This window comes from Oncorhynchus keta, unplaced genomic scaffold, assembly GCF_023373465.1.
Source record: "Oncorhynchus keta strain PuntledgeMale-10-30-2019 unplaced genomic scaffold, Oket_V2 Un_contig_27197_pilon_pilon, whole genome shotgun sequence".
Lineage (NCBI taxonomy): Eukaryota > Metazoa > Chordata > Actinopteri > Salmoniformes > Salmonidae > Oncorhynchus > Oncorhynchus keta.
Genome location: NW_026285389.1, coordinates 10,941 through 27,890, shown reverse-complemented (window position 1 = coordinate 27,890; position 16,950 = coordinate 10,941). Strand labels below are relative to the sequence as shown.

At 53.2% G+C, this 16,950-nt stretch overlaps 1 protein-coding gene and 1 long non-coding RNA gene across 6 annotated transcripts; one reads left to right on the top strand and one right to left on the bottom strand.

Moving 5' to 3' along the window:
* Positions 1-4,264: 4,264 nt before the first annotated feature.
* Positions 4,265-16,489, bottom strand: LOC127922804 (LIM domain only protein 7-like). 2 transcript variants are annotated; one of them, XM_052506644.1, is made up of 5 exons: positions 16,345-16,489; positions 13,982-14,245; positions 11,210-11,318; positions 6,849-6,951; positions 4,265-4,853 (listed from the first exon to the last, which is right to left on the bottom strand). In XM_052506644.1, exons 1-5 carry the CDS (start codon positions 16,404-16,406, stop codon positions 4,831-4,833), a joined length of 561 nt encoding a protein of 186 aa, XP_052362604.1. In that variant the 5' UTR covers positions 16,407-16,489; the 3' UTR covers positions 4,265-4,830. The 2 variants fall into 2 exon arrangements, with proteins under 2 accessions (XP_052362604.1, XP_052362605.1); XM_052506645.1 differs by lacking the exon at positions 11,210-11,318.
* Positions 6,960-11,201, top strand: LOC127922805 (uncharacterized). Of its 4 annotated transcripts, XR_008112394.1 has the most exons (5): positions 6,960-8,169; positions 8,619-8,688; positions 8,923-8,992; positions 9,368-9,577; positions 10,698-11,201. It is a non-coding gene; the product is annotated as an uncharacterized LOC127922805 (long non-coding RNA). The 4 variants fall into 4 exon arrangements; XR_008112392.1 differs by having other exon boundaries at positions 6,960-8,688; XR_008112391.1 differs by lacking the exon at positions 8,923-8,992 and having other exon boundaries at positions 6,960-8,688.
* Positions 16,490-16,950: the final 461 nt, after the last annotated feature.

The following is a 16,950-nucleotide window of genomic DNA, read 5'->3' as shown; positions in this document are numbered from 1 at the left end:
AACATCACTCATAGGCGATTGGATCTATAAAGACATCAACAAGATAGGGGAGAGGAGAAGAGAGAGGGAGAGATGAGAGGGGAGAGGAGGGGAGGGAGAGGGGATGAGGAGAAAGGATGGATGAGAGGGAGAGAGGAGGGGGAAAGAGAGATATGAGGGAGAGATGCCCATTGCTGAAAGATGAACCAGTCTACTGTATTTGATTTGGTTCATTAAATCCTGACTGTGTGTTCGTACGTTGTGTATGTCTACGCTGTGTGTACGTGAGTTGTGTATGTCTACGCTGTGTGCACGTGAGTTGTGATCAGGATAACGATTTCCAGAATCAAAAGGAACACATGATTTAATACACTCTATCAAACAATTTAACTTGTTTTCAACTTCAACAGTGAGTACGCTCTCCACCACCTCCCTCCTTCCCTCTCTCTCCACCACCTCCCTCTCCACCACCTCCCTCCTTCCCTCTCTCTCCACCACCTCCCTCCTTCCCTCTCTCTCCACCACCTCCCTCCACCACCTCCCCTCCCTCTCCACCACCTCCCTCCTCCTCCCCACCTCCCTCTCCACCACCTCCCTCCTTCCCTCCTCCCTCCTCCACCACCCTCCTCCCTCTCCTCCACCTCCCTCTTCCTCCCTACCTCCCTCCCTCTCCCACCACCTCCCTCCCTCTCCACCACCTCCCTCCTTCCTCCTCCCTCCCCTACCACATCCCTCCCTCTCCACCCTCCCTCCTCCCTCCCTCCCTCCCTCCCTACCTCCCTCCTCTCCCTCCACCACCTCCCTCCCTCTCCACCACCTCCCTCCTTCCCTCCCTCCCTCCCTACCTCATCCCTCCCTCTCCACCACCTCCCTCCTTCCTCCCTACCTCCCTCCCTACCTCCTCCACCACCTCCCTCCCTCCCTCCTCCCTCTACCACCTCCTCTCCACCACCTCCCTCCCTCTCCACCACCTCCTCCTTCCCTCCCTCCTCCCTACCACATCCCTCCCTCTCCACCACCTCCCTCTGGACCACCTCCCTCCTCCCTCCCTCCCTCCCTACCACATCCCTCCCTCTCCACCACCTCCCTCCTTCCCTCCCCTACCTCTACCTCCCTCTCCACCATGGCTCCTCCCTCCCTCCCTCTAGATGGCTCCTCTACCTCCCTCTCTCTCTGAGATGGCTCCTCTCCCTCCCTCTCCACCCTCTCCACCACCTCCTCCTTCCTCCTCCCTCCCACCACCCTCCCTCCTCCCTCTCCCCTCCCTCCCTCTCCTCCTTCCTCCTTCTCCACCACCTCCCTCCTTCCCTCCCTCTCCACCTTCCTCCTCCTCCCACTCTCGATAGCTCTTCTACCTCTCCTCTACCTCCCTCCTCTCCCTCCCTCTAGATGGCTCCTCTACCTCCCTCTAGATGGCTCCTCTACCTCCCCCGACCACCTCCCTCTGGGAGGCTCCTCTACCTCCCTCGACCACCTCCCTCTAGGAGGCTCCTCTACCTCCCTCGACCACCTCCCTCTAGATGGCTCCTCTCACTCCCTCGACCACCTCCCTCTAGATGTCTCCTGTACCTCCCTCTAGATGGATCCTCTACCTCCCTCGAGATGGCTCCTCTACCACCCTCGAGATGGCTCCTCTACCTCCCTCTAGATGGCTCCTCTACCTCCCTCTAGATGGCTCCTCTCCCTCCCTCTAGATGGCTCCTCTCCCTCCCTCTAGATGGCTCCTCTACCTCCCTCTAGATGGCTCCTCTACCTCCCTCTAGATGGCTCCTCTACCTCCCTCTAGATGGCTCCTCTACCTCCCTCTAGATGGCTCCTCTACCTCCCTCTAGATGGCTCCTCCACCTCCCTCTAGATGGCTCCTCTACCTCCCTCTAGATGGCTCCTCTACCTCCCTCTAGATGGCTCCTCTACCTCCCTCTAGATGGCTCCTCTACCTCCCTCTAGATGGCTCCTCTACCTCCCTCTAGATGGCTCCTCTACCTCCCTCGACCACCTCCCTCTAGGAGGCTCCTCTACCTCCCTTGACCACCTCCCTCTAGGAGGCTCCTCTACCTCCCTCGACCACCTCCCTCTAGATGGCTCCTCTCACTCCCTCGACCACCTCCCTCTAGATGGCTCCTCTACCTCCCTCTAGATGGCTCCTCTACCTCCCTCTAGATGGCTCCTCTACCTCCCTCGACCACCTCCCTCTAGATGGCTCCTCTACCACCTCCCTCTAGATGGCTCCTCTACCTTCCTCTAGATGGCTCCTCTACCTCCCTCTAGATGGCTCCTCTACCTCCCTCTAGATGGCTCCTCTACCTCCCTCTAGATGGCTCCTCTACCTCCCTCTAGATGGCTCCTCTACCTCCCTCTAGATGGCTCCTCTACCTCCCTCTAGATGGCTCCTCTACCTCCCTCTAGATGGCTCCTCTACCTCCCTCTAGATGGCTCCTCTACCTCCCTCTAGATGGCTCCTCTACCTCCCTCTAGATGGCTCCTCTACCTCCCTCTAGGAGGCTCCTCTACCTCCCTCTAGGAGGCTCCTCTACCTCCCTCGACCACCTCCCTCTAGGAGGCGCCTCTACCTCCCTCGACCACCTCCCTCTAGATGGCTCCTCTCACTCCCTCGACCACCTCCCTCTAGGAGGCGCCTCTACCTCCTTCTAGATGGCTCCTCTACCTCCCTCTAGATGGCTCCTCTACCTCCCTCTAGATGGCTCCTCTACCTCCCTCTAGATGGCTCCTCTACCTCCTTCTAGATGGCTCCTCTACCTCCCTCTAGATGGCTCCTCTACCTCCCTCTAGATGGCTCCTCTACCTCCCTCGACCACCTCCTCTACCTCCCTCGACCACCTCCCTCTAGGAGGCTCCTCTACCTCCCTCGACCACCTCCCTCTAGATGGCTCCTCTCACTCCCTCGACCACCTCCCTCTAGATGGCTCCTCCACCTCCCTCTAGATGGCTCCTCCACCTCCCTCTAGATGGCTCCTCCACCTCCCTCTAGATGGCTCCTCCACCTCCCTCTAGATGGCTCCTCTACCTCCCTCTAGATGGCTCCTCTACCTCCCTCTAGATGGCTCCTCTACCTCCCTCTAGATGGCTCCTCTACCTCCCTCTAGATGGCTCCTCTACCTCCCTCTAGATGGCTCCTCCACCTCCCTCTAGATGGCTCCTCCACCTCCCTCTAGATGGCTCCTCTACCTCCCTCTAGATGGCTCCCATCTTTTCCTCGGTAGGCTGTCATTGAAAATAAGAATTTGTTCTTAACTGACTTGCCTAGTTAAAAAAAAGGTAGAATACAATTCATCAAAAACTGCCATCTAGTGGTGAAACACAGCCATGACAACCTAAAGGGACATCCCTATCCAATTTTACCTTTATTTAACTCAGCAAGTCAATTAAGAACAAATCCTTATTTTCAATGACAGCCTATCGGGGAACAGTGGGTTAATTGCCTTGTTCAGGGGCAGAAGGACCGATGTTGCCACTTGTCAGCTTGAAACCTTTTGGTTTCTAGTCCAACTCTCTAACCACTAGGCTACCTGCCTCCTCTACACCAACCACTAGGCTACCTGCCTCCTCTACACCAACCACTAGGCTACCTGCCTCCTCTACACCAACCACTAGGCTACCTGCCTCCTCTACACCAACCACTAGGCTACCTGCCTCCTCTACACCAACCACTAGGCTACCTGCCTCCTCTACACCAACCACTAGGCTACCTGCCTCCTCTACACCAACCACTAGGCTACCTGCCTCCTCTACACCAACCACTAGGCTACCTGCCTCCTCTACACCAACCACTAGGCTACCTGCCTCCTCTACACCAACCACTAGGCTACCTGCCTCCTCTACACCAACCACTAGGCTACCTGCCTCCTCTACACCAACCACTAGGCTACCTGCCTCCTCTACACCAACCACTAGGCTACCTGCCTCTGTCCGTATTTAGAATACACAGATTAAATGCTCAACACCTGGTCCTTTTTATTTACAAACATTAAACAGTTTAGAGGGTAAATTCCTTTTAAACGAGGCCCCTTTATACATCAGTGAGTCATACAACAAGCCTCCCTGCTTCCAGAGTCCACCAACCGCAGAGTTTCAGTGACGTGACCATAAACATGTGAGAAGTCCTTTTTCTAACACTCGTTTGAGCTACTAATATTTTAGTCATCTCAAAAAATGAAAAATACAAAAATAAATCTTAACATATTTCAACAAACAAAAGAATACAATCTAACTATTTAAGAAAAAACTAATTTACTTCATCAACAAGAAAAAACAATAGAGAAGTATCTCCAATACAACACTCACATTTATTAGATTCATTTAATAGAGCCTCATTTATCAATTTACTTCATCAACAAGAAAAAAACAAATCCCAAGTACAACTGTGATTTAAAACTCCCTTATAGCTCTTAACTACACGTGTCCAGCTATTGTTGTGGATAGCCATCGATTGCATATTAAAAGCTACGGACAAGTAGAGTAGTTAATTAACTAGGAAGAACGCCAAAACTGCATCTTAGTCAGAGACATAAGGTATGTGGACATGTATAGTAGTTAATTATCTAGGAAGAACACCAAAACTGAATCTTTGAGACATGTCCCAAACTGCCCCCTATTCCCTACATAATGCACTACTTTTGACCAGAGCCCTATGGGTAGTAGTGCACTATGTAGGGAACAGGAAGCCATTTGAGTCACAAGCCAATAGTATAAATCGGTACATTGTTCCCTAAAAGAAAGGTCAACCAGCTCTAAATACGTGGTCAACACGAGGTCATAGTCAAGATCTCCACCGTCGTGTTCGAGGTTGATGTCGTCGTCGTCTCTTCCTCAATCTGCTGCAATGCATTCTGGTCACAGGGAGGTGGCAAGGTGGGCTGAAAGGTTGATAAGAGAACATCTGATTATGTCTGATCTAATAAAAACATCTGATGTAGTAATGACACATCATCTAATTACAGAGTACCTGGACAGGACTTCCAAAATGGCAGTCCCACCTTCTCTAAATAGACATTCATCATATTCATGTCAGGTATGTTCTCATTAAAAAGGTGCAGGGACCGAGCCGGTGGATCAGTAGAACGGGCCAGCAGAGTAAAATGAGGTGCAGGGACCGACAGAGCAGGTGGATCAGTAGAACGGGCCAGCAGAGTAAAATGAGGTGCAACGACAGAGCAGGTGGACCAGTAGAACGGGCCAGCAGAGTAAAATGAGGTGCAGGGACCGACAGAGCAGGTGGATCAGTAGAACGGGCCAGCAGAGTAAAATGAGGTGCAGGGACCGAGCAGGTGGACCAGTAGAACGGGCCAGCAGAGTAAAATGAGGTGCAGGGACCGACAGAGCAGGTGGATCAGTAGAACGGGCCAGCAGAGTAAAATGAGGTGCAGGGACCGAGCAGGTGGACCAGTAGAACGGGCCAGCAGAGTAAAAATGAGGTGCAGGGACCGACAGAGCAGGTGGACCAGTAGAACGGGCCAGCAGAGTAAAAATGAGGTGCAGGGACCGACAGAGCAGGTGGACCAGTAGAACGGGCCAGCAGAGTAAAATGAGGTGCAACGACAGAGCAGGTGGACCAGTAGAACGGGCCAGCAGAGTAAAATGAGGTGCAGGGACCGACAGAGCAGGTGGATCAGTAGAACGGGCCAGCAGAGTAAAATGAGGTGCAACGACAGAGCAGGTGGACCAGTAGAACGGGCCAGCAGAGTAAAATGAGGTGCAGGGACCGACAGAGCAGGTGGATCAGTAGAACGGGCCAGCAGAGTAAAATGAGGTGCAACGACAGAGCAGGTGGACCAGTAGAACGGGCCAGCAGAGTAAAATGAGGTGCAACGACAGAGCAGGTGGACCAGTAGAACGGGCCAGCAGAGTAAAATGAGGTGCAGGGACCGACAGAGCAGGTGGATCAGTAGAACGGGCCAGCAGAGTAAAATGAGGTGCAGGGACCGAGCAGGTGGACCAGTAGAACGGGCCAGCAGAGTAAAATGAGGTGCAGGGACCGACAGAGCAGGTGGATCAGTAGAACGGGCCAGCAGAGTAAAATGAGGTGCAGGGACCGAGCAGGTGGACCAGTAGAACGGGCCAGCAGAGTAAAATGAGGTGCAGGGACCGACAGAGCAGGTGGATCAGTAGAACGGGCCAGCAGAGTAAAATGAGGTGCAGGGACCGAGCAGGTGGACCAGTAGAACGGGCCAGCAGAGTAAAATGAGGTGCAGGGACCGACAGAGCAGGTGGACCAGTAGAACGGGCCAGCAGAGTAAAATGAGGTGCAGGGACCGACAGAGCAGGTGGACCAGTAGAACGGGCCAGCAGAGTAAAATGAGGTGCAACGACAGAGCAGGTGGACCAGTAGAACGGGCCAGCAGAGTAAAATGAGGTGCAGGGACCGACAGAGCAGGTGGATCAGTAGAACGGGCCAGCAGAGTAAAATGAGGTGCAACGACAGAGCAGGTGGACCAGTAGAACGGGCCAGCAGAGTAAAATGAGGTGCAACGACAGAGCAGGTGGACCAGTAGAACGGGCCAGCAGAGTAAAATGAGGTGTAGGGACCGACAGAGCAGGTGGATCAGTAGAACGGGCCAGCAGAGTAAAATGAGGTGCAACGACAGAGCAGGTGGACCAGTAGAACGGGCCAGCAGAGTAAAATGAGGTGCAACGACAGAGCAGGTGGACCAGTAGAACGGGCCAGCAGAGTAAAATGAGGTGCAACGACAGAGCAGGTGGACCAGTAGAACGGGCCAGCAGAGTAAAATGAGGTGCAGGGACCGACCGAGCAGGTGGATCAGTAGAACGGGCCAGCAGAGTAAAATGACCTGGATTCATGGGGGGGGGGGGATTCTTATCGGACTCCTTTAGGTTCTGTAGAAATGACTTACACTTGAGTCGGATGTAGCAGGGGTCACAGTAAGGCTTCCCGTTGCTGATTCTGATCTGGGCTCTGACCTCTGACCCTCCAAGTCGGCACCTGCAGTCCACACACTGAGGGAGAGGAGAAGACGGACTGAATCAGGAGAATCAACTAAAACACTGATTAGCATCATTCAACCAGTGATTACCAGCCCTACCACCGCGGGAGGAGCGAGTTAGCATTACCAGGCCTACCACCGTGGAGAGAGAGAGAGAGTTAGCATTATCAGCCCTACCACCGTGGAGAGAGAGAGAGTTAGCATTACCAGCCCTACCACCGTGGAGGAGAGAGTTAGCATTACCAGCCCTACCACCATGGAGAGAGTTAGCATTATCAGCCCTACCACCGTGGAGAGAGAGAGAGAGTTAGCATTACCAGCCCTACCACCATGTGGAGAGAGAGAGAGAGTTAGCATTACCAGCCCTACCACCATGTGGAGAGAGAGTTAGCATTACCAGCCCTACCACCATGTGGAGAGAGAGAGTTAGCATTACCAGCCCTACCACCATGTGGAGAGAGAGAGTTAGCATTACCAGCCCTACCACCATGTGGAGAGAGAGTTAGCATTACCAGCCCTACCACCGTGGAGAGAGAGAGAGTTAGCATTACCAGCCCTACCACCATGGAGGAGAGAGTTAGCATTACCAGCCCTACCACCATGTGGAGAGAGAGTTAGCATTACCAGCCCTACCACCGTGGAGAGAGAGAGAGAGTTAGCATTACCAGCCCTACCACCATGTGGAGAGAGAGAGTTAGCATTACCAGCCCTACCACCGTGGGAGGAGAGAGAGAGTTAGCATTATCAGCCCTACCACCGTGGAGAGAGAGAGAGAGAGTTAGCATTACCAGCCCTACCACCATGTGGAGAGAGAGAGTTAGCATTATCAGCCCTACCACCGCGGGAGGAGAGATAGTTAGCATTACCAGCCCTACCACCGTGGAGAGAGAGAGAGAGAGAGAGAGATAGCATTACCAGCCCTACCACCGTGTGGGAGGAGAGAGTTAGCATTACTAGAGAGTTAAGAGGGTGAGGCAGGGAGAAACCAAGGAAAACACAAAAGAAAGGTGACACCTCATGGATTCCTGTCAGACGTCAAGAACCAGCCATTCAGTCAGCTACAGAGCCCAGGTGAAGTCAGCCAGTCAGTCAGTCAGCTACAGAGCCCAGGTGAAGTCAGCCAGTCAGTCAGTCAGCTACAGAGCCCAGGTGAAGTCAGCCAGTCAGTCAGTCAGCTACAGAGCCCAGGTGAAGTCAGTCAGTCAGTCAGTCAGTCAGCTACAGAGCCCAGGTGAAGTCAGCCAGTCAGTCAGTCAGTCAGCTACAGAGCCCAGGTGAAGTCAGTGAGTCAGTCAGCTACAGAGCCCAGGTGAAGTCAGTCAGTCAGTCAGTCAGCTACAGAGCCCAGGTGAAGTCAGTCAGTCAGTCAGTCAGCTACAGAGCCCAGGTGAAGTCAGCCAGTCAGTCAGTCAGTCAGCTACAGAGCCCAGGTGAAGTCAGCCAGTCAGTCAGTCAGTCAGCTACAGAGCCCAGGTGAAGTCAGCCAGTCAGTCAGTCAGTCAGCTACAGAGCCCAGGTGAAGTCAGCCAGTCAGTCAGTCAGTCAGCTACAGAGCCCAGGTGAAGTCAGCCAGTCAGTCAGTCAGTCAGCTACAGAGCCCAGGTGAAGTCAGTCAGTCAGTCAGTCAGCTACAGAGCCCAGGTGAAGTCAGTCAGTCAGTCAGTCAGCTACAGAGCCCAGGTGAAGTCAGTCAGTCAGTCAGCTACAGAGCCCAGGTGAAGTCAGTCAGTCAGTCAGCTACAGAGCCCAGGTGAAGTCAGTCAGTCAGTCAGTCAGCTACAGAGCCCAGGTGAAGTCAGTCAGTCAGTCAGTCAGCTACAGAGCCCAGGTGAAGTCAGTCAGTCAGTCAGTCAGCTACAGAGCCCAGGTGAAGTCAGTCAGTCAGTCAGTCAGCTACAGAGCCCAGGTGAAGTCAGTCAGTCAGTCAGTCAGCTACAGAGCCCAGGTGAAGTCAGTCAGTCAGTCAGTCAGCTACAGAGCCCAGGTGAAGTCAGTCAGTCAGTCAGCTACAGAGCCCAGGTGAAGTCAGTCAGTCAGTCAGCTACAGAGCCCAGGTGAAGTCAGTCAGTCAGTCAGTCAGCTACAGAGCCCAGGTGAAGTCAGTCAGTCAGTCAGTCAGAGCTGAAGTCAGTCAGTCAGTCAGTCAGCTACAGAGCCCAGGTGAAGTCAGTCAGTCAGTCAGTCAGCTACAGAGCCCAGGTGAAGTCAGTCAGTCAGTCAGCTACAGAGCCCAGGTGAAGTCAGTCAGTCAGTCAGTCAGCTACAGAGCCCAGGTGAAGTCAGTCAGTCAGTCAGTCAGCTACAGAGCCCAGGTGAAGTCAGTCAGTCAGTCAGTCAGCTACAGAGCCCAGGTGAAGTCAGTCAGTCAGTCAGTCAGCTACAGAGCCCAGGTGAAGTCAGTCAGTCAGTCAGTCAGCTACAGAGCCCAGGTGAAGTCAGTCAGTCAGTCAGCTACAGAGCCCAGGTGAAGTCAGTCAGTCAGTCAGCTACAGAGCCCAGGTGAAGTCAGTCAGTCAGTCAGCTACAGAGCCCAGGTGAAGTCAGTCAGTCAGTCAGCTACAGAGCCCAGGTGAAGTCAGTCAGTCAGTCAGCTACAGAGCCCAGGTGAAGTCAGTCAGTCAGTCAGCTACAGAGCCCAGGTGAAGTCAGTCAGTCAGTCAGTCTACAGAGCCCAGGTGAAGTCAGTCAGTCAGTCAGTCAGCTACAGAGCCCAGGTGAAGTCAGTCAGTCAGTCAGCTACAGAGCCCAGGTGAAGTCAGTCAGTCAGTCAGTCAGCTACAGAGCCCAGGTGAAGTCAGTCAGTCAGTCAGTCAGCTACAGAGCCCAGGTGAAGTCAGTCAGTCAGTCAGTCAGCTACAGAGCCCAGGTGAAGTCAGTCAGTCAGTCAGTCAGCTACAGAGCCCAGGTGAAGTCAGTCAGTCAGTCAGTCAGCTACAGAGCCCAGGTGAAGTCAGTCAGTCAGTCAGTCAGCTACAGAGCCCAGGTGAAGTCAGTCAGTCAGTCAGTCAGCTACAGAGCCCAGGTGAAGTCAGTCAGTCAGTCAGTCAGCTACAGAGCCCAGGTGAAGTCAGTCAGTCAGTCAGTCAGCTACAGAGCCCAGGTGAAGTCAGTCAGTCAGTCAGTCAGCTACAGAGCCCAGGTGAAGTCAGTCAGTCAGTCAGTCAGCTACAGAGCCCAGGTGAAGTCAGTCAGTCAGTCAGTCAGCTACAGAGCCCAGGTGAAGTCAGTCAGTCAGCTACAGAGCCCAGGTGAAGTCAGTCAGTCAGTCAGTCAGCTACAGAGCCCAGGTGAAGTCAGTCAGTCAGTCAGTCAGTCAGCTACAGAGCCCAGGTGAAGTCAGTCAGTCAGTCAGTCAGCTACAGAGCCCAGGTGAAGTCAGTCAGTCAGTCAGTCAGCTACAGAGCCCAGGTGAAGTCAGTCAGTCAGTCAGTCAGCTACAGAGCCCAGGTGAAGTCAGTCAGTCAGTCAGTCAGCTACAGAGCCCAGGTGAAGTCAGTCAGTCAGTCAGTCAGCTACAGAGCCCAGGTGAAGTCAGTCAGTCAGTCAGTCAGCTACAGAGCCCAGGTGAAGTCAGTCAGTCAGTCAGTCAGCTACAGAGCCCAGGTGAAGTCAGTCAGTCAGTCAGTCAGCTACAGAGCCCAGGTGAAGTCAGTCAGTCAGTCAGTCAGCTACAGAGCCCAGGTGAAGTCAGTCAGTCAGTCAGTCAGCTACAGAGCCCAGGTGAAGTCAGTCAGTCAGTCAGTCAGCTACAGAGCCCAGGTGAAGTCAGTCAGTCAGTCAGCTACAGAGCCCAGGTGAAGTCAGTCAGTCAGTCAGCTACAGAGCCCAGGTGAAGTCAGTCAGTCAGTCAGCTACAGAGCCCAGGTGAAGCCAGTCAGTCAGTCAGCTACAGAGCCCAGGTGAAGCCAGTCAGTCAGTCAGCTACAGAGCCCAGGTGAAGCCAGTCAGTCAGTCAGCTACAGAGCCCAGGTGAAGCCAGTCAGTCAGTCAGCTACAGAGCCCAGGTGAAGCCAGTCAGTCAGTCAGCTACAGAGCCCAGGTGAAGCCAGTCAGTCAGTCAGCTACAGAGCCCAGGTGAAGCCAGTCAGTCAGTCAGCTACAGAGCCCAGGTGAAGCCAGTCAGTCAGCTACAGAGCCCAGGTGAAGCCAGTCAGTCAGTCAGCTACAGTGCCCATTAGCTCATGCTGTGAAGGGTGATTGAGTGTGCTGACAGGTTTTGTAGAGGACCTCTCCTCCAACCAGGTGAATGGAGGTCCAGACCAGACTCTCACCTGAAAACAGGCCAGATGGAAGCAGAGGTTCAGGGTCTCAATGACCATGGCAGCCCCTCTGCCCATAGGACACACACACACTGAACACACCTGACGAGAAGTCAGCACTCTGGAGGGAGAGAGGGAACACACGGGATGAGAGGGGGACCAGACTGATCCACAAGGTCTGGGGGTAAGATGAGAGGGGGATGACTGACTGATCCACAAGGTCTGGGGGAACATCCATTGAATGTCTTGGTATACGGCTGGACGATGAGTTTCAAGTTCACCACGAAGATAAAAACTGAAATTGGCTTTTTTTATTTTCACAAAGTCCCTTGTATTATGATGACTTATTGTATTTGCATGAAGCCCGTTCTCTGTTCCAGAGACTGTTTATCATGCATTCATCCTCGTTACCAATGCTCTCATTCTCCTCTCAGGGATCAGACTGTATGAGGAGACGACAGCACTGAAACTCAAAGATGGTGCATTTGGAAAGTGTTCACCCCCCCCCCCCTCGACTTCATCCACATTCTGTTACATTACAGCCTGCCAACATGATTTCTTCCTCAATCTAATCACAAGACCCCATAGTGACATCACAAGACCCCATAGTGACATCACAAGACCCCATAGTGACATCACAAGACCCCATAGTGACATCACAAGACCCCATAGTGACATCACAAGACCCCATAGTGACAAAGGGAACACAAGTTTTTAGACACTTTACGAACACAGAAACACCTTATTTACAGAAGAATTCAGACAATTTGCTATGAGACTTGAAATTGATCTCAGGTGCATCCTGTTTCTATTGATCATCCTAAAGATCTGTCTACAAGTTGATTGGAAGTTCACCTGTGGTAAATTAAATAGATTGGACATGATTTGGAAAGACACCGGTCTATAAGGTCAGAGCAAAAATCAAGCCATGAGGTCAAAGGAATTGTCCGTAGAGCTCCGGGACAGGATTGTGTCGAGGCACAGATCTGAGGAAGGGTACCCACAAATTCTGCAGCATTGAAGGTCCCCAAGAACACAGTGGCCTCCATCATTCTTAAATGGAAGAAGTTTGGAACCACCAAGACTCTTCCAAGAGCTGGGCGCCCGGCCAAATTGAGCAATCGGGGGAGAAGGGCCTTGGTCAGGGAGGTGACCAAGAACCAGATGGTCAATCTGACAGAGCTCCAGAGTTTCTCTGTGGAAATGGTTGTCCTTCTGGAAGGTTCTCCCATCTCTGCAGCACTCCACCAATCAGGCCTCTATGGTAGAATGGCCAGACAGAAGCCACTCCTCAGTGAAAGGCCTGCTTGGAGTTTGCCAAAAGGCACCTAAAGGACTCTGACCATGAGAAACAAGATTCTCTGGTCTGATGAAACCAAGATTGAACTATTTGGCCTGAATGCCAAGCATCACATCTGTAGGAAACCTGGCACCGTCCCTACAGTGAAGCATTGGTGGTGGCAGCATCACGTCCGTAGGAAACCTGGCACAGTCCCTACGGCGAAGCTTGGTGGTGGCAGCATCACGTCCGTAGGAAACCTGGCACCGTCCCTACAGTGAAGCTTGGTGGTGGCAGCATCACGTCCGTAGGAAACCTGGCACAGTCCCTACGGCGAAGCTTGGTGGTGGCAGCATCACGTCCGTACCGTCCCCTACGGCGAAACCTGGCACCGTCCCTCCGTACCTGGCGAAGCTTGGTGGTGGCAGCATCAGCGTCTGTAGGAAACCTGGCACCGTCCCTACAGTGAAGCATTGGTGGTGGCAGCATCACGTCCGTAGGAAACCTGGCACAGTCCCTACGGCGAAGCTTGGTGGTGGCAGCATCAGGTCCGTAGGAAACCTGGCACCGTCCCTACGGCGAAGCTTGGTGGTGGCAGCATCACGTCCGTAGGAAACCTGGCACAGTCCCTACGGCGAAGCTTGGTGGTGGCAGCATCACGTCCGTAGGAAACCTGGCACCGTCCCTACGGCGAAGCTTGGTGGTGGCAGCATCACGTCCGTAGGAAACCTGGCACCGTCACGTCCGTCCGTAGGAAACCTGGCACAGTCCTACGGCGAAGCTTGGTGGTGGCAGCATCACGTCCGTAGGAAACCTGGCACAGTCCCTACGGCGAAGCTTGGTGGTGGTAGCATCATGCTGAGGGGATGTTTTTCAACGGCAGGGACTGAGAGACCAGTCTGGATCGAGGGAAAGATGAACGGAGCGAAGTGCTCAGGACCTCTGACTGTAGTTAAAGTTCACACAGCCAAGACAACACAGCAGTTGCTTCGGGACAGCTCTCTCGTCATACCCAAGAAGACTTGAGGCTGTAATCGCTGCCAAAGATGCCTTCAACAATGTCCTGATTAAAGGGTCTGAATACTTAAGTAAATGTGTAATCTTTAATAAACGTTCAAAAAATTATAAGTTGTCATTATGGGGTATTGTGATGTCATTATGGGGTATTGTGATGTCATTATGGGTTATTGTGATGTCATTATGGGTTATTGTGATGTCATTATGGGGTATTGTGATGTCATTATGGGGTATTGTGATGTCATTATGGGGTATTGTGATGTCATTATGGGGTATTGTGATGTCATTATGGGGTATTGTGATGTCATTATGGGGTATTGTGATGTCATTATGGGGTATTGTGTGTAGATTGATGAGGGGGGAAAAAACGATTTCATCCATTTTTGAACAAGGCTGTAATGTAACAAAGTCAAGGGCTCTGATCTGAACGCTTTCAAAATGCACTGTACATTTTAAACATACAACACAAGTCCTGATTGGTCCATTACCGGTGGTGCTGCTGTGAGACGGGTCGTGATTCGCCGGTGGCGGGTTCCTCTCCGGTGTTGGGCGGGGGGGAAGATGTGCTGAAGGGGCGGGGCCAGGTAGGGCTGTGCTTCTGGGTCCCGTTGGAGTGACCCCCCAGGGCCACACCCATGCTGTGCCGGGAGGAGGGGGGGCGGTACGGGGCGGAGAAACCCAGGGAGGAGTGGGGGCGTTGGGGGTTAGAGAGCAGGGTGGTGGAAGAGGGAAGGTTGTCCAGAGAGTCGTACCTGTCGAGAAGACAGATGGAGAGGTCAGATAAGAGGTCACGTAGAGAGAGGAACGGTCCAAATGACCCACCCCCTCCCCCCTCCTCAATGGGGCCCTCCTACTGGTTAATGGGTAGACAACCCCTCCTACCTCCGGTTAATGGGTAGACAACCCCCTCCTACCTCCGGTTAATGGGTAGACAACCCCTCCTACCTCCGGTTAATGGGTAGACAACCCCTCCTACCTCCGGTTAATGGGTAGACAACCCCCTCCTACCTCCGGTTAATGGGTAGACAACCCCCTCCTACCTCCGGTTAATGGGTAGACAACCCCCTCCTACCTCCGGTTAATGGGTAGACAACCCCTCCTACCTCCGGTTAATGGGTAGACAACCCCCTACCTCCGGTTAATGGGTAGACAACCCCTCCTACCTCCGGTTAATGGGTAGACAACCCCCTCCTACCTCCGGTTAATGGGTAGACAACCCCTCCTACCTCCGGTTAATGGGTAGACAACCCCCTCCTACCTCCGGTTAATGGGTAGACAACCCCTCCTACCTCCGGTTAATGGGTAGACAACCCCTCCTACCTCCGGTTAATGGGTAGACAACCCCCTCCTACCTCCGGTTAATGGGTAGACAACCCCTCCTACCTCCAACCCCCTCCTACCTCCGGTTAATGGGTAGACAACCCCCTCCTACCTCCGGTTAATGGGTAGACAACCCCTCCTACCTCCGGTTAATGGGTAGACAACCCCTCCTACCTCCGGTTAATGGGTAGACAACCCCCCTCCTACCTCCGGTTAATGGGTAGACAACCCCCTCCTACCTCCGGTTAATGGGTAGACAACCCCTCCTACCTCCGGTTAATGGGTAGACAACCCCTCCTACCTCCGGTTAATGGGTAGACAACCCCCTCCTACCTCCGGTTAATGGGTAGACAACCCCTCCTACCTCTGGTTAATGGGTAGACAACCCCCTCCTACCTCCGGTTAATGGGTAGACAACCCCCCTACCTCCGGTTAATGGGTAGACAACCCCCTCCTACCTCCGGTTAATGGGTAGACAACCCCCTCCTACCTCTGGTTAATGGGTAGACAACCCCCTCCTACCTCTGGTTAATGGGTAGACAACCCCCTCCTACCTCTGGTTAATGGGTAGACAACCCCCTCCTACCTCTGGTTAATGGGTAGACAACCCCCTCCTACCTCTGGTTAATGGGTAGACAACCCCCTCCTACCTCTGGTTAATGGGTAGACAACCCCCTCCTACCTCTGGTTAATGGGTAGACAACCCCCTCCTACCTCTGGTTAATGGGTAGACAACCCCCTCCTACCTCTGGTTAATGGGTAGACAACCCCCTCCTACCTCTGGTTAATGGGTAGACAACCCCCCTCCTTAATGGGTAGACCTCCTCCTAGAGGCCCTCGCTGGTTAATGGGTAGACAACCCCCTCCTTCCTACCTCCTCATAGGCCCTCGCTGGTTAATGGTTGACAACCCCCCTTCCTACCTCCTCATAGGCCCTCGCTGGTTAATGTGTTGACAACCCCCCTCCTACCTCCTTAATGTGTTGACCCCCTGGTTAATGTGTTGACCCCCCTACCTCTGGTTAATGTGTTGACCCCCCTCCTACCTCTGGTTAATGTGTTGACCCCCCTCTGGTTAATGTGTTGACCCCCCTCCTACCTCTGGTTAATGTGTTGACTCCCCCTCCTACCTCTGGTTAATGTGTTGACCCCTCCTACCTCTGGTTAATGTGTTGACCCCCCTCCTACCTCTGGTTAATGTGTTGACCCCCCTCCTACCTCTGGTTAATGTGTTGACCCCTCTGGTTAATGTGTTGACCCCTCCTACCCCTGGTTAATGTGTTGACCCCCCTCCTACCTCTGGTTAATGTGTTGACCCCTCCTCTGGTTAATGTGTGACCCCCTCCTCTGGTTAATGTGTTGACCCCTCCTCTGGTTAATGTGTTGACCCCCCCCCTCTGGTTAATGTGTTGACCCCCCTCTGGTTAATGTGTGACCCCCCTCTGGTTAATGTGTTGACCCCCTCCTACCTCTGGTTAATGTGTGACCACCCCCTCCTACCTCTGGTTAATGTGTTGACCACCCCCTCCTACCTCCTCAGAGGCCCTCTCCGGTTGGTTGGTTGTTTGTTGTCAGAGGTTGAGCGTTGTCGCATTCAGCTGTTGTCGGTCAGCAGAGCCGTCCTCTTCCTCATCTCGCCCAGGATCTGCCGCCTCTCAGCCTCTACTAACGACATGCCCTGAGAGGCTTCCTCCTAGCGACCTCCTGGTAGCGCCTAATAACCAACCAGAAAGCAGAGTCACGACAGTATAACCAATCATAGTTCGTACAGAAACACCAATAAAAAAGGACAGTCACTTGAGCATTGTCCAATGAGTGAACAATATTATTCCAACGACCGATAGGTGAAAACAAACCCTCTATCACAACACAGAAAGGTGAGGTGTCATTACCCACCCCCTCCCCTCCCCTGGGTTAAATGAGAGGACTGGTTCGAGTCATTACACCCCCCTCCCCCGGCTAAATGAGAGGACTGGTTCGAGTCATTACACCCCCTCCCCTGGGCTAAATGAGAGGACTGGTTCGAGCTATTCACCCCCCTCCCCTGGGCTAAATGAGAGGACTGGTTCGAGTCATTACACCCCCTCCCCTGGGCTAACAAATGAGAGGACTGGTTAGAGTCATTACCCCCTCCCCTG